General features: G+C 39.9%; 1 protein-coding gene across 2 annotated transcripts in view; it reads left to right on the forward strand.

Annotated features, from left to right (window-relative positions):
- The first annotated feature begins 477 nt into the window (after nucleotides 1–477).
- TBX20 (T-box transcription factor 20) overlaps nucleotides 478–21,342 on the forward strand; it is a 57,097-nt gene continuing 36,232 nt past the window's right edge. The window contains exons 1-6 of one of the 2 annotated variants that reach the window (XM_040472272.1): nucleotides 478–729; nucleotides 4,074–4,329; nucleotides 5,381–5,545; nucleotides 7,491–7,586; nucleotides 9,262–9,370; nucleotides 13,706–13,864. In XM_040472272.1, the coding sequence (XP_040328206.1) occupies nucleotides 603–729; nucleotides 4,074–4,329; nucleotides 5,381–5,545; nucleotides 7,491–7,586; nucleotides 9,262–9,370; nucleotides 13,706–13,864 (912 nt within the window). In that variant the 5' untranslated portion in view covers nucleotides 478–602. The remainder of the gene's footprint in view (nucleotides 730–4,073; nucleotides 4,330–5,380; nucleotides 5,546–7,490; nucleotides 7,587–9,261; nucleotides 9,371–13,705; nucleotides 13,865–21,342) is intronic. The other variant, XM_040472274.1, reaches the window with a different exon arrangement.

The following is a 21,342-nucleotide window of genomic DNA, read 5'->3' on the forward strand; positions in this document are numbered from 1 at the left end:
AGGAAGCGGTGACGTGGGGAGGCGCTGACTGGCTGCGGGCCGCTGGGATAGCTGCCGCCAGCAAATTAAGGCGCAGGGCTGCGAGCGCCCGGGCGCAGTGTCCTCCGCGCCGCGCTGTGCTCCGCACGCCGGCGCCGGTGCTGTCCGGCGTCCGCCCCCTCGCTGCGGAGTTCCACCCGTAGCATCTTTCCTGCAGCTTGGGCCGCTCCGGCTGTCCCCAGCGCGTGGACGGAGGAAGGACGCTCAGGGGTGCCGCGAGACCCCCGGGTTTTGCGCGCCCGATGCTCATCTCCAGCTTCCGGCGGCGCAGCCTGTGGTCCTGCGGAGCGCCCCAGGGTTCGCGCACCCGGTGGAGCCCGAGGCTGGTCCTCTCCTGTCCTCTCCGGCTAGTGGGAAGTCTCTGCGGCTGGAGGGCTTTGCAGTGAGGGACAGAGGCCAGTGGGGAGCTCTTGTCCGGTTGGGGCTGACTCATCTGGAGTTCCCGACTCCGCTGAGATTGCAATTGGAAACTTTGCGCTTTGTGTTGGTTTTTGTCTCCCTTGGGGAAGCTGGACGGCAGTTCGGCAGGCCCCGTGCGTGGCCAGGACCGCACACTGGGGGCCATGGAGTTCACGGCGTCGCCCAAGCCACAGCTCTCCTCCCGGGCCAACGCCTTCTCCATCGCCGCGCTTATGTCGAGCGGCGGCTCTAAGGAGAAGGAAGCCGCCGAGAACACCATCAAACCACTTGGTAAGTCGGGCTGCCCGACTGTCCGCCTAGGGCAGGAGCGGGCCGCCGCGCATCTGTCTGTCCCTCCGTCCCCTGCCTGCGGGAGGCTTGAGAGGGTGGCCGCCTTTCCCTGCTCTAGGCAGCTTCTGATCTTCAGGCCACGGGCCCCACGCCGGGGTCGGGAGATTCTTTTTTTGGGGGGCTTCACAGACAACCGGTTTCCCATCTCGGATGCGCGCTAGCCACTGTCTCTACCTATTCGTCTAGAATCCCCAGGGCAAGTCGTACTTGTGCAGGAGAGTGTGTAACTTTGTTGGGACCAAAACAATCAGAGATAAATAATTAACCCCTTTTAAGACTCAACAGAATTTACCATGCGTGTAACACCTGCGTGTGCATTTGATCCCGAGGAGACTCTTAGCGACTTAACAAGAAACTAGTTGGATTTTGTTTTTCCTTTGACTTGAATAAACAGAATTAACTCCTTAAAGCCACTGCCATATGCTGTAGAAGAAGCCAGTTGTCCCCCCATGAACCGTTTTCTTCACCGAAGCTCCGAACTTCTCGGTGAGACATCGTTTTGTAACCGCCATCACTTTCAGTGGAGGTTGGCAAAAACATTAGCCAGTAACCATTTTCCAAATTCCTCAACTTTTAGCTATACTGTTTATTTAACAACCTTTACCATTTATAGAAGACACTAGGCTTGGAGTAAAGGGAAAATAGGGATTATGTTCCCCTCAGCACAAGTGAACTGTGTGGGAAAGAGACTGCTGGACTTGAGTATTTCAAAGTCCCTTTACAATTAACAGAGAAAGAAGTGTTCTCATCACCTCTTGGGTCCCCAGGAAAAAATTATTTTACATTCTGATCATCCGATAGCCCGAAAATGGTGAGAAACATCAAATAGCAAACTTAGGGTAGTATATTTTTTGACTCTCCCCTGTGTTTTTTCTTTCTTTCTCCCTGTCCTTTCCAACACTTTAACATCCCACATCTGAAACAGCCATCCTAGTATGAAAGACAAAGGGTTAAAGATGAAAAATAAGAGGGCTGGGCAAAAAGAAAAGAAAGCTAAAATCCCCAGAGCAACTTAGAACCAAGGAAAAGGAAACAGGAAGATCTCCAGAAAATATAATGTCAAAAAGTCTCCCCTCCAAGGTTTCACTCACTTTCCCTGGTTCTTCTCATCCGCCTGAGATCTGCCAAAAAAAAAGAGGAAACAACCAATGAAACAAACCCAAACTGTTTGCAGACATATTAACCACCAATTTCAAAGTTATTTTGGTGGGACAGCCCAACATTATCCACTCCTATTTCGAAGGCCTCTGAATTCTTTATGAACTCCCCCATCACAGTTCGGTAGCTAGCAGGGAAAGAGCCCTTCGGGTTAATATTCCTGTCAGAATTACAGACAGCAGACTGGGAAACATGCCATTTTCAGTTCCACTGTCATTTCAGTATTGCTTTCTTTTCTATTTCTTTTCCTGAGAAAACTCGCTTTCTATCTCCATTCTAAACCATATAGCCACCACCTTCTCCCCCACCGCAAATACACAGTCTGTAAAATGAACCTCTTTCCCCTGGGCTTATGAGACGGGCTCTGAAAGACCCAGAAGGTGTTCTTGTCCTTTCCAGGGGCTAGTAGTTCAACAGTGCAATTAGTGACTTTAAGCTGAGGACTCCCGCAAGAGAAACACCTAGAGGTTCTGTTACAGAGAATATGGTACTTTGGATGGAGAGGTGTGAGGTGTGGAAGCAGTTGTGGGGTAGGGACTCAAAAGTGTATCAGGATTGAGCATTTAAACACGTAAAATCTATTTAGAAGAGCTGCCTTCCTTAAACCACTAGAGCATTTTTTCAGATCTTTTTTATTGAGGTACCCTTGACACATAACATTGTGTTGCAGAAATTCGGTATCATTTTCTTCTTCCTCCACTTTCCCACCCTGGCTGTCCTTAGTCTGGGGCTTAGGGAGTCTACCTTTTCCAATTGTCAGAAAAATAAGAAAATTTCTGAAGCTACGTGTTAATTCTCTATAAAGACATCAGGTGAATGTGTTTCTGAAAATATTTGTTGAAAATAAGATTTTGCCCTGGCGTACTTTTCATTCTTTGAACGTGAAAAGTTAAGGCCAAGATACTTAATTTGATTATTCTTAATTTAAAATGTTACAGTGAGTTGGATTATTATTGTAAGAGAAGAAAAGGTAAAAATTCCCTGCTTCCTGCTTGCCTGCCCTAAACCAAGGAGAAATATGGGAAATAAAATGCTTTATGTGATACATAACATATACATGACTATGTCTACATTTAGAACTTGTTTCAATTCCTTGGCACTTAGAACAGTGTTGTTTAGAGATCAGTTTCACATTACAGATTCAAGTAGTTTCTTTTTTAAGGGATACAAGATAATTGGGACAATTACAGAAGTCCCCCTGTATTCCATCAAAGTGACTGGTGTAGTCCTAGGCCCTTATCAGCTGTGGAGTAGAATGTTTGGGTCATAGGCAGCGGTATTCCAGCCTGATGGTGGATGGTGTTCTTCCTACTTTAAATACTCTGCTAGCCTGGGTTGAGGGTTGTTTCCCTCACTTCCAGGACCTTTTTGAGAGAAAGGGAGAAAAATACACACACTGCCCTCAAGACAGTTTTTCACACCTGTTCCCAAAATGGCCTAGCGAGCCCACTTTTGTGATTTAATAAGCTATACGTTAGAGTCTTTCCTAAGATCTCAGGCTGGGAGGGATATTGCAAAATTGCCCTGATATTAAAGCCTAGCACACTGAGAGCCAGGCAGAGAAGTGAAGCGACTTGAGTTTTTCGTTTTAACCGCATCCCCACTTTTCTTCCCTTCCCTTCCACCTTTCCTTTTTTCTTGTGGAGAGAGAGCTCAGGACGGAAGGGAAAGCTTCTCTCAAAGTAAGGAAGATGCTGACCTCTTCGTTCCCTTTGGTCTCGCTGGAGAAAAGTCTCTCCTGGCTGTCAAAGAGGCAGGACTGGCAGGAGATCCCACAAGCTACAACGTCTAGAACTTGACAGGGATAACAGTAGGAATACTTGCTTTTCATCTTTCATGATCACCTCCTTTCCCTTTATGCACTCCTTACATTTGTAGTCCCCAAAGTGGCTTTCATAATGTTCGTAACAAGCCACAGTTCTAGAACTCATTTGGTTCGGTAAGCAAGCGCTGGGTATGTCATTCCATGAGAATTTATATAGTGATGGGTTATCACGGCCTTCTTGGAGTTTCTGAACTTCACTTTTCCAGAGTCGAGTCCAGTACCAATTTGGGTTGCGCTGTTCTCCTTCCTGTGTCTTTGCTTGACAGCGTTAGCTGTCAGTCTCCATTCTCTTTGCCTGCAGAACAATTTGTTGAGAAGTCCTCCTGTGCCCAGCCCCTGGGTGAACTGACCAGCCTGGATGCTCACGGGGAGTTTGCCGGCGGCGGCAGCAGTGGCAGCCCCTCCTCCTCCTCTCTGTGTACTGAGCCACTGATCCCCACCACCCCCATCATCCCCAGTGAGGAAATGGCCAAAATTGCCTGCAGCCTGGAGACGAAGGAGCTCTGGGACAAATTCCACGAGCTGGGAACAGAGATGATCATCACCAAGTCGGGCAGGTAGCGATCCGTGGTGGCGGTGGGGAGCTTGGTGTGTAAGGGGTACAGGGATGACAGTGGCGCCCCGGGTGGCCTCAGGTATTCGCTGGAGCTGGGTGAAACCCCACTGGTCCAGAGCACCCAGAGGAAGCTTCCCTTAAGGAGGACTTCTTTCTATCAACTTGCTTTTGGAAAGAGCTGCGAGACAGACTTCTGAGCATTTATTTGCTTTCTCAGGATCTGGCCATGGAAAACCCCATGGTGGCCGTGGCCTTGATGAGAGGGATGTGGGGACCAGTGATCTGCCATCTGGGAGGGCTTTGGGGTGGGGAGTTGGCATCTGGAGGGAAGCAGGAATCTTGCTGGGGGTGTAGGGCAGGCTACTGGGTGCTTCGAGGGAGGCAAGTAGCTTCCCTTTTATTGGCCTCAATTTGCAAAAGCTGCCAGTTCCCATTAAAAACTAAAATTAAAACCTGCACAGAGGAATGAAATTTGAAATTCACACTGTGTAGGATGGAGTGCTGGTGCGTCAGGCCCCCTTGGTGCCTTAGTGGGGCAGGCACGGGGTAGTGCATGGGGGTGCAGGTGGCTCCCCAGACCTGGGACAAAGACTCTAAAGGTCAGTGGCCTGCAGCCCTGGTCACTCCAGCTCTGTAGACTCTGGGAAATACCCGCAGGGTCTCCCGAACCCAACCTGCCCTAGATTTCTGTGGCTGAACCGAGTTTTCTCCCTGCAACCCTAGAGGGTTGGGAGACTGGGTCTGCTCCAGAGACTTTGGTCTGGGGGAGTCTGACACGTTTGATAATACAGCATACGATTTTCCCTACTCGAAGACCTTCCAGTATTAAAAAGCAAAACAAAACTTTTCATGTAGCAAAGGGGACTCCTATGATGGTGACACCTAAAATTATGTAGGTGTGGGAGAAGGAGGGTCTCAGTACTCAAGTGTCTGTGGAAACAAAAAGGGTGTGGGGGTCAGCGGGGAGGGAGTAGGACCTCGCCCTTTTATTCAGTGACTCATTAGCCTCCAGGAAGGAGCTCCAGCGAATTCTCTTTGTCTCCTTGTGTCAGGAGGATGTTTCCCACCATTCGAGTATCCTTTTCTGGCGTGGATCCTGAGGCCAAGTACATAGTCCTGATGGACATCGTCCCCGTGGACAACAAGAGGTACCGCTACGCCTACCACCGGTCTTCCTGGCTCGTGGCTGGCAAGGCAGACCCACCACTGCCAGCCAGGTTTGTGCCTCCAGATTTTCGGGCAGAGCAAATGCAGTGCGTATGAACCCTGAGAGCAGAATGTGTCTGGCTGGTTGAATTTTAAGCAGTTCTGTTTTTACAGTGGTGAGCTCTGGTAGAGAGCATTCCCAGCCCAGAGGACTGACTACAAAATATCTGAGAAAGGCAGAGTTTGTGCACAGACGGAAAGTCGTCCTTAATTGTTTCTTTTTTTGTAATTCATTTACAAGCTTTCCTAATTTCAGTTAGAATATTCATTAGAGATCCAGACCTATTTCATATGGCACCCATCATTTCTAGTTGGCTACTTAACACCAGACTGAAAAAACCTACTGCTGAAGTGGTTGCCCTAACATCCTTTTGAGAAGAGTGCATTTTAGTAAAGTGGTTGTTTGTAGTAAGTACTTCTTAGTAATATGGTAACATCTGCACACAATAAACATCATTTTGGTGAAATGCATTCGTTTTTGACCAGTAAAGGGACTCAGAAATTTTAAGTAAGAAAAGCAAACTCTTTTTTACCCCTTCTCCATAATAAGTTCAGTGGGTGGATGTAATTCAACAACAGGTTAATATTATTTTATGCAAAATGTTACTCAATACGTTAGGGATCATATATGTTTACTTTTGTGCTGTTCATTGGTAATGTTTTTGAAGGAGAACTCTGTTTAAAAAATCACATGCTGCTTTTTATTGTTGCTGCTTTGCCCAAATTAGCCTTCTGGGGGGGGGGGAGCATATATTAGCTTATGCAAATAGTAATAGCTGAAGTTATAGGAATCTAACTGAATACTTTAATACAAGCAAAGGATATTAGCGGACTTTACAGTTAGGGTTCTAAAGCCAAGCCTCGCTGATTTTAAGTTGTTTTATGATTACCTAATTTTTGTAGTTTGTTGGAAGTTCCTATCAGAATGAATAATTTATTTACATGTATAGACTTAGGAACTCTGAAGTTTGGTTGATTCTTTGTAAGTATCTAGTCTGGAGTTTTAATCAAGGCACAGAATCAACACAATTTACACATACTGGTTCAGATGGAATATTAAGCTTACTTAGTCACTGATCACATTATTGAGCTTACGGTATGCTAAATACACTGGAGAAAAGATTAAAAGAAGCCTCTCAGACTTTTCCATTCCCACAGAAGACTAGGAAGGACATCTTCCCAACCCTTCCAAATCAGTATATTAAATAACATACTAAATAGCAGGCCTAAGACATTTTACAAAAATGTTACACCCATTTTTTTTTTAAATAGAGCAAGATTCACTGTCTTATAGTTGGTACTAAAATGATTATATTAATTTTCTTTACTATTTATCATTAAAGAGCTGATTCTTACTACTCTCAAGCTTACTTCCACACTTTACAAAATCTTTTTAAATGAGAGACAGAGAGAGAGAGAGTTTTAGCAGTATTCTAACCATTTTTACAATCAAATCTTCTTTTTTTCTCTCCCCAAAGTCTTTCCTCTAAGAAGTTAATCCCTCTTATTTAGCATCTGTTTTCTTCCTATCTGAAGGTATGAGGAGCTGGTGCAGGCCAGCAGGACTTTGGAAATATGACATGCCTTGTTTATGTTACTAATCTGTTCTGGTTGGAGAAGGAAAGCACGTACCAATACACTATCTTAACTGAAGCATGTTTAAGCTATTGCTGGAATTTTAAGTCCTGGGGGACTTGAGAGAGGAGGGGCTTCCTGTATGCTTTTTTTCATTCATCTTCAGTATATTTATACTGATATTAAATAAAAGTGTTTGGTGTGTTATAGGATAGAAATATTCTACCAATTTTAAGCAAATATTCTTTATTATTATTAAAACAAATAGTGCTGTGTTGAATAACTCCGTAAGGGAAAGGTGAGGAACATGGGAGGTGATAATTTTTGTATTAATGGTAGAAGTTCCTTGTGGTTCTTATTCCTTGAAACATATTGTTTCAGACCAAAGTTTACCAGTCAGTTGTTCCTAACCAGAAGAAATAATACTGGACAGTATCATTTGATCTCCACAATGGCAAGATATATACATTATCTAAAGTAACGTTATCTTTTCTTTTTTTAAAAAATAATGTCATATTTTCATATAGGACCTTTTGTTGTCTTTAAAGCAATTGATATTTAAATACGTTAGTCTTTATTATTGTGAAGACCCATGTTGAATTGATAAAGAAGGAACATTTCATGAACTTCTAGGACTTTAAATATTTTTGAACCTTTTTTGGTCGGGTAGGTAGGATGTGGTGCTGGCCAGTAAAACAACTTCATATAGTGATAGCCTTGGAGGGGTATACTTGAAACGTTATGATGGTTGTATCATTAAGGAATATACTTTGATTGAAAGGCATTTTTAAACACTCCTCCAAAACCAACAGACAGACAAACATACACTGAAAGCCTTTAAAGTTCTTATATGGGTCTAGTAAGAATTTCTAGTGCTGTTAGTCTTTTTTGTGCTTTGCTTCTGGCGGGCTTTCACATTTCAGTACGGCTACCTAATTCTTCTGTTCTTAGTCCTGTTTGTGACAAAGCATGGCATAGACTTCTGGTTTCCTTTTCTTTTCTTTTCTTTTCTTTTCTTTTCTTTTCTTTTCTTTCTTTCTTTCTTTCTTTCTTTCTTTCTTTCTTTCTTTCTTTCTTTCTTTTAAAGAAACTGCAAGGAAATGTTTTGTGATTTTTTTTCCCCACTGATGTTGCCCCAACCATAATATTTATGTTTGATTAAAGATATAAAGATCCTATATAAAATTGAGATATAAATAGCCTGTTAAATGGATAAAGGGATTTGTCCTATTAAATCAGGGATACTTCCTTTTCTTTCTTGAGTTCTGTATCTCCCCTGACTTCAGACAAGCTTATATCCAGTGGATACCAGAATTTGAATTTACAAAGAGTTATACTTTGTGTAATACTTTGCAGATAGAACAAATGGCCTACATCTAACTGTGAGTTTTCTTGCACGTAGAAGCTGATAAATGATAAATACGTGGTAAATACATTTTTTTCCCATCAAAGCTTCCCCCCCCTTTAAGTTGTATATGAATAAACACATTGAATAATATGAGGTTTACCCAGCTTTTTTTCACTCTTATCTAGTGGGCACTTAACTAGATAAAAGTCATAGTATTTAAGGTACTAGAAGAAATAACAGACTGTGATCTGTGAACTATTAAAAGTTAGGCAGTCCGCTGTAGTAAAATTACTTTGCCTTATATTTATAAACTTTTGCATCATCTTCAAGTTTAAATGAATGGGTTCTCTAGAATTGTTTTGTCTTTTGTGTTCTTTATCCCTTCATTGTTCTTTTTACTTTTAGCAGTATTTACACTAGGAACTTGTTACACAATTAGTATAAGCTTGTCTCTCTTTTGCAAATACCCACAACAGTAATAAGATTTTATATTTTACAGAAACAGACCAGTAGTTGATTAGATAGATAGAAAAATATTTGCCTTTTAAAAATGGCTTGCTGAACAGACAATAGAAAATATATTAGGTAAAACCCCTTTTAGATCACTGGTACATAAAGAAACACGTTTAGATGTTTTAGATTTATTTTGATGTTGTATTATTAAATTTTAGATTATGTGGGGCAAATAAAATTCACCAACATGAAGTTTTTGCATTCCTTTAGAATCAGAGTATTTTATGACCCACAGAGAACAGATTTTAAAAATATATTAAAGATTAACAAAATCTCTCATAATTTTCTTAGGCTGTATGTACACCCAGATTCTCCTTTTACTGGTGAGCAGCTACTCAAGCAGATGGTGTCTTTTGAAAAGGTGAAACTCACCAACAATGAACTAGATCAGCATGGCCATGTAAGTACAGTGCCTTGGATTATGTGGATTCCCTGGGATGGAATGGAGGAGTCCCTCAAAACTTCCTCCCTCTAAATCTCTTCCTCCCCTCCCTCTCCCCATCCCATCCTCCATATGCGAGTCATTCATTGAAAACATCCATTTGTTCTTCAGGGAATTTTGTTTCCTCTTCTTAAGACATCACTTACAGGGATGCCGTGTGCCATTTCTATGCAAGAGAGTCAGGGACCTATGGCATTATGAATGTCCTAAGACTGCACCAACCAAACAAAGGGAATGTGCATTCTGGGTGCTACTGTAGCCCATTCTTGGGTTAAACGTCTAGTTTCTGTCAGTGGTATGTTAGATGACACAGCATAGGGGGAATAGGACGGACATCTCCCTTGGGGGTTTCCCAAAGTGTGTTTATAGACCATGTTCATGGGAGATACAATAGGACAAAAGGGTTTTATGCCCAAATAAATTTGAGGAAGTGCTCTTTACTCATCATACACCCCTGCTGTAGAGAGTCTTAGGAATATTAAGGCACAGAGAAGTCTTGAAATGAAAAACAAAACATTTGATCTTATAAGGAGTTCATCAAAATATGGAAAAAGAGAAATTGGAATTCTGGGCTCATATCAGTAATTAATAGCACAAATAGCCATTGACGCAGCGCTTTACACATTTGGTAAGACTACTTTGTAAGGAATTGTGATGTTAGTCCATGCTCTTAAATAAAGATTGACATAAAAATGTTTTAGATTTTATGCTAAGAAAACTTTAGACTTGCATACTTCTTTTTGATAAGAATACTGGGTTTTTTGGTTTTGCCTCAATTGCCAGAAAGCACATTGGTATTTCATTGGTTGCTTCCCTGGGCTTAGATATTCTATCATTGTTCTCTCTCTTACCCCTTTATTAAGGCTCTTGTTACTTCAGGTTTTAGTTTTTATTGGATCTATGCACTTTAGAAGTTTCAGAACTTTTCTCAGAAAGGATGGTTATAATTAGATATATATTAGAGAGTTTTAGACATGGTTTCAAATTGGAAAATCAATTTCCAATGAAATTGGAAGCAAACAGATCACTTCAGACATTGCCACCATCCATTCGCCCACAAGAGACTTTGTTTATCATGACCAAATCAGAGTAACCGGGTACTCATGACTCTGCTGTTGGGATGTTGCAAGTAGGTTAATAGGTTTCTGTTATTTTATGTATTGGAAAAGATAATTGACTTTTGTCTTTAAGACTGTTGGGATAACTGTCCTTTTCTGTTTTTTTAAAAAAGATGTTTTCATTGATGGATTTTTTTTTTCAGGTTAAAAATGATGAGTATCTGAGAGACATTTTCTGTAGGCCAGATCATTCGTAATGTCATTCATATTAAAGTTTGTTGGACTCCACTGAAATCTTTCCAGGGAGAAATGAAATTTTTAATGGTTCTGATATTTTCCATATGTGAAGCTTTGAGAAGCACTATTTGAGTCTTTCCAGAACGACTTGAGAATTCATTTTGAAATCACCTGTCCAGAATTAATATGTTCTCCTTTTAATACCAACTTCATGGGTGGGAATAACACCAAGCTGGATTTCAGGAGCTCTGGGTTCTAGTCTGATTATGCCAAGATTAGACCTTGACAAATTGTTTAGTCTTAGATGATTGTTAATATCCATTTTAGCTTTAAAGTTTTATTATTTAATGTAACCCCTTATCACCATAAATAGTGTGTTCTGAAAACTACAAGGCAAGATTTTTAGATCCTGTGTAGTTTAGCCAAGTTCTTTGAATTAGTCCGGAAGAAGCCCTTCTTACAGATGCATTTTTAGTTTTATAACAGGAAAATTTTTTACTTCAGGGAATTTAGTTCTTCAGTGAAGCAAAGTTCACATTTCTTTTAGTGTTCCTTAACCCAATGAGATCTTGAGCGGATAGTCAAGGAGCCCTGGCTCTGAGATTCAGTCTGAGGTTGGACCCTCTCCAGCACCTTTTCCCGAAGGAAATTGACCTAGGGATGGTGTAAGTATGGGAGAAGGGACATTATTTAAAGCTTAGGGCTTTGTCCTTTGTGTATGAGTGTGTGTGTGTGTGAGAGAGAGAGAGATAGAGAGAGAGAAAGAGAGAATGTGTGAAAATTATTTGTAACTTCTTATTACAACACATAATGAATGCCCAGCGTTTTTCTTATATCAGTTTTAAGAGTATACTTTTGTCACTTTGAATTTATTCCAGTTTTTTGTTTTGTTTTGTTTTGAGTTTATTCCAGTTTTATGAGTGAGCGTAAATATCTTAAACTCCTTGGAATAAATGTATTATATAAAGAGATGACTTTTTTAAAGTCTATTTCAATTCATTTGGAGCTCTCCTTTGTTTTAGTTATTCCTCTTCAGGTTTGGGATCATAAAAGGATGGCATGTTCAAAATTCAATGCCAGTTAATGCCCTGTAATTTTTTTTTAATTTTTTTTAAACGTTTATTTATTTTTGAGACAGAGAGAGACAGAGCATGAATGGGGGAGGGTCAGAGAGAGAGAGGGAGACACAGAATCCGAAACAGGCTCCAGGCTCCGAGCTGTCAGCACAGAGCCCGACGCGGGGCTTGAAGTCACAAACCACGAGATCATGACCTGAGCCGAAGTCGGACGCTTAACTGACTGAGCCACCCAGGCGCCCCAATGCCCTCTAACTTTAAGTTGGCTTATATCTCAGCACAGAGATTGATTCTATATTAGTTATCCCACAGTGACTAGTATTTAACTCTGCTAAAGTAAACCAGCAAAAATACTCATCTACCACACCCATGTTAGTCTAGAAGATGCATCAACACTGCCATTGACCACACTCCTGCCACACTATTTATCACATGCCGCCCAGGAAAGTCAGGCTCTCTGCTAGGCCCTTGGGGTGAAGGGCATACAGTGTGAGCACTGTTATCCTAGGAAGGACATGCCCAATTTTGCAGATTTAGGTAGCTGTCTGAGCGGCAGTGGGGAAGACGTAGAAAATCCTTTATATATGAAAGTGAATTTTGTTGCTCGGATTTCATAATGGCAAATCATTATATTTTGTTTAAAACATTCGTGAGAAATACTGCCTTGTTAATCAAGGTAGACTTATGATTTCTAAGTATTGGGCAACTTTTACTAGCTATAAAACAGAAGATGGTCATCACTGTCATTCATGTTTGGTTCATAAGAGTGAGTCAGGAATCAACAAAGTTGTCAGAAATACTACTACGACTACTAAGGTTTACTGAGCACTTCCTATTTGCTGTGCAACTTATGAGAGTTAACATCATCTTATCCTCACCACAACCTTGTGAGATTAATAAGTTTTTGTATTTGAGAAAACAAAGTTGGAGAGGCGAGATCATTTGGCCCAAGATGAAGGAGCTAGAAAGTAACAGTTTCTGCACTCTAAGATCTAATGTCACCTAGCCTTTCTTAATTCTTTTTATTCCTCTCTACTACATAAATAACAATCTGTCTTCCTGGAATATATAAGTTCTTACTTTAGAAAATTTAGACATACATCCTCAGTCTAACCAGACCAACAAAATATATTTTAAAGACTTGATTAAAAAAAAAAACACAACAAATAAACTTATCCTTCAGATGATTTTCCCCGCATCAGTTTAGAAAGGACCCTTGAAGCAACTTGTATTATTTACACTTGTTTTGGTAAAATGTGATTTCACAACTATGTTTCTGCAGCATCCTGTGAAAATGATTTGCCTTAAGAATGGAAACGGTGGGGTTGTCTGGGTGCCTCAGTTAATTAAGCATCTGACTTTGACTCAGGTCATGATCTCAGGGTTCGTGGGTCCAAGCCCCGTGTCAGGTTCTGTGCTGACAGCTCAGAGCCTGGAGCCTGCTTCCAATTCTATGTCTCCCTCTCTCTCTGCCCCTCCCCTGCTCATGCTCTGTCTCTGTCTCTCAAAAATAAATCAACATTAAAAAAAAAAAAAAAAGAGTGGAAAGAGTGGCTTCTACTCTTAAAACTTATATTCAAAACTATAGATTTTAGGGGCGCCTGGGTGGCGCAGTCGGTTAAGCGTCCGACTTCAGCCAGGTCACGATCTCGCGGTCCGTGAGTTCGAGCCCCGCGTCAGGCTCTGGGCTGATGGCTCAGAGCCTGGAGCCTGTTTCCGATTCTGTGTCTCCCTCTCTCTCTGCCCCTCCCCCGTTCATGCTCTGTCTCTCTCTGTCCCAAAAATAAATAAAAAACGTTGAAAAAAAAATTAAAAAAAAAAACAACTGTAGATTTTATGGTTCTTTCTTTGCCTCATTGCAATTTGGCCTGTTTTGCAATATAAATACTTAATATTCAGTACTTCCCATCTCTTTGTTGTAGATAATTTTGAACTCCATGCACAAGTACCAGCCGCGGGTGCACATCATTAAGAAGAAAGACCACACAGCCTCGTTGCTCAATCTGAAGTCTGAAGAATTCAGAACATTCATCTTTCCAGAGACCGTTTTCACAGCAGTCACTGCCTACCAGAACCAACTGGTGAGTTTGGCATTCACCATTTATTTCCTAAATAAGGTAAAGATTTAGGAGCTGCTTTCATTTTCGTGGAGAGAAATGAAATCCCAGAACTCAATATCGAAGTTGACTTTGGTGAATGCTATGGAGTATCAGCCCCAGGACCTCTAAGTGTGTTGAGTGACCATGGCTCAAAGTTATGATGGTCTGTATTATACCATCTTGTCTAGAATCTTTATACTCTTGGTCAGGTTGTTCACTGCCCACTCTCCCCTGCTAAACCTGCCCTATCTGCCTTCTCAAATTTTGTTCTTGAGAAAATCACCTGCTTCCTTTTTCTCCTTCTGGTAAAGCCTCATGATATATATATATATATATTTATATATATATATATATCATTATATATATATATATATATATATATATAAAGCCTCATGATATATATATATATCATACCTCATGATATATATATATCATACCTATATAGCTATTTCTTCATAAAATTTAGAGGTTCAGTTTTTTTGCTAAACTAACACACATATTCCAGCCAACTATCCAAACTACTGATATTTTAGACATTTTGTGAAGCTTATTTAGTGTAATTTAAGGTAATTCTAGTAGAATGATCTCTTTAGATAATAAACTGGAGCATGTAAACAGTATATATTTAATTAACATCAAGACATCTAATTTATAATATTGAGTTTTATACCTTTTACTCTTTGGTATATGTCACATTTCAAGCTTATGTATTTTTTCATCTATAAGGTTTAGTCCAACTCAATAAGTAATTATCAAAGTCTTAACTAAGGGCTAGGTACTGTTAGATACATTCCCGTATATTTTCTTCTTTTTTGGTCAACATAACTTTGAAGGCTGGGGGTAATAGGAACATTCTGTAGTGAGGAAGCTGAAGCTAAGAGAGGATAAGAAACTTTTCCACAGTCACAAAGGACCAAAAGTAGAATTCCTTTTGTTCTAAAAGGAACTCATTAAGTTTACTTGACAAATTTGGTTGTTTGTGGCCTCTCTAAGGTCTTTGTATCTTGCTTTTATTTGATTAGTTTCAAGATAACCAGGACTATTGCTTTCCTCTTGTTTTGATGTTGTTATATTTTGGGTGCTGAGTGAATGAGTATTTGTAAGGTGTGCCTGGTAGATGGCTCAGAGTCCACAGTGGGATGGTCAGCCAGAGGAGGTATGGTATTAAGTCTCTCAGGAAAGAGCTGGGAGCCCGGGGAGCCCTACACAAATGAGGAAATGGGAGCCCAGAGAAGGGATGTGAGCAAAAGGCAGGAGTGGATGTGTGTCTGTAAGACATAAGCACCTATAATTTCTCTGTGACTTGGAGTAGACATCACTTCACCACTGTGACTGCCATTTTCCTTACCTGTAAACTGGGGCTAAGAACTACCCAGAACATCTTGACCATTGCTGTGAGGATCAAATGAGGTACTGTGTGTAAACATGCCTTGGAAATGGTAAGGCACTCTATAAATAAGGCATGTGGTTACTATTGGACTGTCTCTGGAGTGTGCAAAGAGGATCTGTCACCTTTGGGATTTTAACACATTAGTGGCATGACCTGAGCCGAAGTCAGACGCTTTAACCGACTGAGCCACCCAGGCGCCCCTTTTTAAGTTTTTTTTTAATGTTTTTATTTGTTTTAGAAGGAGAGAGAGAACATAAGCGGGGGAGAAGCAGAGAGAGAGGGAGACATAGAATTTGAAGCAGGCTCCATGCTCTAAGCTGTCAGCACAGAGCCCGATGTGGGGCTTGAACTCACGAACTGTGAGATCATGACCTGAGCCGAAGTCAGATGCTTAACCAACTGAGCCACCCAGGCGCCCCTTTTTTCTAATTTTTTTAAATCTCTTTATTTATTTTTGAAGGAGAGAGAGAGCATGAGTGGGGGAGAAGCAGAGAGAGAGGGAGACATAGAATTTGAAGCAGGATTGGTTATCTCTTAAAGGTAACAACACGAGAGTAGATACTTTCAGAGATTGCCCAAGCTAAAGAGTTGGGTATAGAATGACGCCTACAGAGGTCTACAACTTTTAGTACTGTTTCTCTGAGAATCTGAAACCTGACACCAATGATACTAGGTTTTATTTGAGGACACATGTAATACGGATATCATAGATTTGGAAAACATTCCTGAAACATTCATTTTACACACATTGAATTTGTAGCATTTGTACTATAAAACATTAGATTTGTACTACTACAAGAAACCCATTGATGTTTGAGAATCAAATAGAGACTTGTCATGTGAAAACTTCATTGCTTTTATCAGAATTCTCTGTAAAGAAAACCAAAGCAAGAATAGGTAAATTGTGGGCTTTTAGTGAAATTTACAAACTGAAGAAAATTGAAGGGAAGTTTCTAAGAAAAACACCATAGATTCAGTTTAGTAGGTGAAGGAGCAATCCTGCATAAATACTGGTAGCACCTCTCAGATCATGGTACAATGGGATAGGAGGTTTTACCTACATAATTATAATAATAACTAGTATTTGGGTACTTACTATGTGCAGGGCACCACTTAAAGTGCATTGTCCTAGTTAATCTTCACAAGGATATTATGAAATAGGAACAAACTATTTTTATGTTACATTTACAGCTGCGAAAATTGAGGCGTGGGATTAAATAATTCATCCAAGGTGACCTTACTGCTCCCACCACAGATTTAAATCCAAGGGGTTAGACTCAAAAGTCAGTGTTCTTAACCTCTAAGCTTTAGGTGCCCGGTGTCCCCAAGAAAGCAGAACTTTATCTCCTCTCAGCTTGTGACCCTCATGGACTCGGAGACATCCTTTTGAGAGGATTTCAACTCTTTATGTTAATTTTTTAAATTTCTTTTCAGGAAGTTCTCACTACTTACCTGCTGTGTGCAGGGCACTGTTCAGTCTGTAGAGCAGCTAGTGTAATGGCATAGTAATCATCCTAAACTAGCAGCTAATAGGAGCCAGACATTTTAATGACACTCTCTCATTTAATTGTTTTCCACTGAACTTCCTATTTAGAAAAATTTTCAAATACTCAACAGTGGTGTTTACCCAAAGAATACAAAAATACTAATTCAAAGGGATACATGCACCCCGATGTTTATAGCAGCATTGTCTACAATAGCCAAATTAATGGAAACAGCCCAAGTGTCCATTGACTAATGAATGGATAAAGAAGATGTTATATGTGTGTGTATATCTATATATACACATATACATTCTTTACCCATTCATCAGTCGATGAATATATATGTATAAAATGGAATAAAAAGAATGAAAAGAATGAAACTTTGCCATTTGTAATGACATGGATGGAACTAGAGACTACTATGCTAAGTGAAAGAAGTCAGTCAAAGACAAATACCATACTATTCCACTCATGTATGGAATTTAAGAAACAACAAAAACCAAGAGAGACCAACCAAGAAACACATTCTTTTTTTTTATTAAAAAAAGTTTGTTTAATGTTTTTATTGATTTCTGAGACAGAGAGAGAGCATGAGCAGGGGTAAGGGCAGAGAGAGAGGGACACACAGAATCTGAAGCAGGCTCCAGGCTCTGAGCTGTCAGCATAGAGCCCGACACGGGGCTCGAATTCATGGAGTGTGAGATCATGACCTGAGCTGAAGTCGGACGCCCAACCAACTGAGCCACTCAGGCGCCCCAAAACATTGATTCTTAATTATAGAGAACAAACTGGGTGGTTACCTGAGGGGAGGTGGGTCAGGATCTGAGTTAAATAGGTGATGGGGCTTAAGGAGTGTACTTGCTGTGATGAGCCCCGGGTATTGTACGGAAATGTTGAATTACTATATCATACGCTTGAAACTAATATTATACTGTATGTTAATTAAAAAAAAAGACTAAAAAGACCCCCAAATATCCAAAAGTTAAATAAATGGTAAAATGAACTTCATGTATTCTGCACCCAGATTCAGCACTTAACATTTTGCTAAATTTGCTGGACCTCGCCTGCCCTGTTTCTCTGTATGTACTTTCCTCCTCCCTTCATTCATTTGAAACTAAGTTGCGTCATGATACTTTCCCTGTAAATACTTCTACAAGTATATACTGACAATAAGAATATTATTTTTGTAAGCACAGTATCTTTATCACAGCTGAGAAAATTAATAAGAATTATTCCTTAATATCTTCTAAAATTCAGTTCATACTAAAATTTCCAGGATGGACCAACACATTTATAATTTGTTATAAAAATTTATAATTTTTCATTTACCCCCTCTGAACTAGGATCCAACTACAGTTCATGGTTTGGGTTTATTAGTTTTAATTTAAATTAAAAAAATCTCTTTTTTTCTCAGTATCTCATTTAATTCTGACACTCGTCTCCTGGAGAAGACCCCATGAGACCCATTTTGTAGATGAAAAAAACTGAGGTTCTCCTTTTTGTTGGCATTGCAAGCCCAAGGAAATGACCATTGACAGTGTTAAGGTTTGGACAATGAATTTGTAAAATTCATTGAAATAGACTAAGATACTAATAAACACACATCCTGACACTAGTTTTTCATCTTGCAAATGTTTATTTCTAATTGAGATTATAAGTGGGCTTAAAATCCATTCACCAGTTCCTAGCTATCATTCACTGCATCATTAAGTATAAATATTAATGTGATTAGTATATCACTTCATTGCTAAATAACCTTTAATAGAAGTGATTAAATTCAGAACTAATTTTTTCAATAGATCCTGCTGTGTCTGAGTTTATTTCTTTTTTTTTTTTAATTTTTTTTTCAACATTTATTTATTTTTGGGACAGACAGAGACAGAGCATGAACGGGGGAGGGGCAGAGAGAGAGGGAGACACAGAATCGGAAACAGGCTCCAGGCTCTGAGCCATCAGCCCAGAGCCTGACGCGTGGCTCGAACTCACGGACCGCGAGATCGTGACCTGGCTGAAGTCGGATGCTTAACCGACTGCGCCACCCAGGCGCCCCGAGTTTATTTCTTTACATGTACTGCTAAACCATAATTCCCATGCCATGTATATATTTGAAATTCAGGTAATAGTGGAAGATTTTAATTTGGTATACTAATAAGCCAGTTTTGTAAATGGTTCATAAACCTCACAAGACCAATCAAAATTCATGTGTTCAATAAACACATGTGGGATGAATAAATCAGTCTGGGGGTTAATGTTTTCCTTAGCCTTAAGCAATTTTCTAAAGTTATCCTTGATTCTTTCTCAAGCCTCCCCACATCTACTGCATTTTCACAGCTATACCATGCTTGTGTACTATTTTCCTACAGGAGATATACAATAAAGTAAATATATAGGAAATAAACATGTACTTAGGATAAGTATTAGAATTTTTTGTGCACAAAGAATAGAAAGAAGAGAGAGATTTAAAAGTTCACACTGAGGCTCACCTTTGTATCTCTTTAGATAGCACTGTTATTTTTATATCTATTAAAAGCGCAATCAGTTTTCAACAGAATTTGTGAAAAAGCTTCTCCGGTATTGTGGCTGGTAGTTTCATTTGCAAGTAATGAAAATGGGACATTTTTTTTGTTGTGTTTTTTTTTTTCTCTAGTTTTTGTGAGGAAATGATTGCATTTCCTTACGTTATTAGATAAAACCTAAATACATTACACTTTCAACAAACTATTTTATAATTTAAGATTTAAAGGTCATACATTGTTTTTGAGCAGGCAGACCATTGCTGTAGAGTTGAAGTGTAGGTCAGGTTTCATTTTTAAAATGCCTTTGGACAGATCTTTTCCTGATAGTTGGAGAAATGGTCTCTGAGGGCCAGCTGGATTCAGAGTCCAGTGATATCACATGGAGTAGTAACCACTGGGAAAGGTCCCCTTCTCCTTGGTGCAGCTGGCTGTGTCAAAATCTGCTCTTCAGTTCTGCATACATTTATTATCTATAGATAAAGGAGATGTTAAAAGAGTGAATTTTTCTTGGTTAAGATATGCATTATGTTTGGGGTGTCCAAGGGACTTAATTCGGGTAAGCGTTCAACCCTTGATCTCAGCTCAGGTTTTGATCTCAGGGTCATGAGTTCAAGCCACGTAATGGGCTCTGCACTGGGCAAGAATCCTACTTACAAAAAAAGAAATGTATTCTATTAAGATAACAGGTGAATAAACAGCAGTATATTCTGGCCTGAAGTAGTCAGCGATTTGCATAAATGCAGGCACCCACCAGACCGCAGGAAGCCTGCCCTTTAATGCTTTTCCTCACAAAATGAAAAATGTTGCTGCTTTTAAAATTTGTTTTTGAACTATAAACTATACCTGTAGTTTCATTTTATTTCTAATGTATTATGTTTGGTCACTATTTTGGGACCCTTTTGTAGTATTACCCTCGACACGGATGATATTGTTCAACAGTGTTGCATGTCGTGGCAGGGATTCTGTGTTAGAGAACAAATGAAATGATGTCCAGCTTAGATCACCGTCTGTAACTCAAGTCCTTTCTCTAATCAGTTCTTGGATGGTATAACTTTTTCAGTTATCACAAATTTCACAAAGGGGTATACAACTCTATCTTCAGAAATAAATGTCTTTCGATGTAACTACTAGTTCTTATTGGAATATCCATGGAATAAAATCTATGCGTGACCTTTTAAAAATGCATGATTACCTAGAATGCTAAAATCTTGCTATTTAAAAATTATTTTATTTTAAAATTAGAAAACAAAATGAAATGCTATTTGTGTCAATCCAAGAAGAGTTTTGCTAGCCCATCACTGGCAAAAACATGAAATCGTATTTCTGATTGCTTGTTCTTGAAGCAAACTTCAACAGACATTTCTGGGGTCTTATTGTTAACACCCCAGCAAACTCAGAGACCAGTGATACCCGCTGTGGACACGGTGGATGCATTGGGAAATTTAACTCCTAGTCCTTGTGCTGCTAATCAGGTCTTAATAAAACCTGTTCAGGATTGTAGTGGTAATCCAGGGCCCCCATACAATTTTAGTATCATCGATTCAGCTTGTTTCCTTCTGACTTCCAAAAGCAGTTATTTTCCCTGAAATTCGATAAAATGGTCTATAGAGAAAAGTAAATAGCTGGTTATTGTCTTGAGCTCCTTTTCTAATTAGCACACTAAAGTCAAATCATTGCTATAACCAACTGGTAAATCTAGGTGTATGAGAGTGCCTTGTACTATTCTTGAATCTTTCCTGTACTTTTGAAATCCTATCAAAATGTGAAGAGAAAAAGCTACCATTGATCTGCCTGGGGATTATGAAAGAGGGAGTGAAAAGATGTTGGAACTAGAAAATTCTGGGGTGCCTGGGTGGCTCAGTTGGTTAAGCTTATGACTTCAGCTCAGGTCATGATCTCACGGTTCTTGAGTTTGAGCCCCGCATCAGGCTATCCGCACAGAACCTGCTTTGGATCCTCTGTCCCCTTCTCTCTCTGCCCCTCCCCTCCTCGTGCTCTCTCTCTCTCAAAAATAAATAAACATTAAAATAAAATAAAATAAAATAAAATAAAATAAAATAAAATAAAATA

Source organism: Herpailurus yagouaroundi, unplaced genomic scaffold (assembly GCF_014898765.1).
Source record: "Herpailurus yagouaroundi ecotype Mexico unplaced genomic scaffold, PumYag 100, whole genome shotgun sequence".
NCBI lineage: Eukaryota > Metazoa > Chordata > Mammalia > Carnivora > Felidae > Herpailurus > Herpailurus yagouaroundi.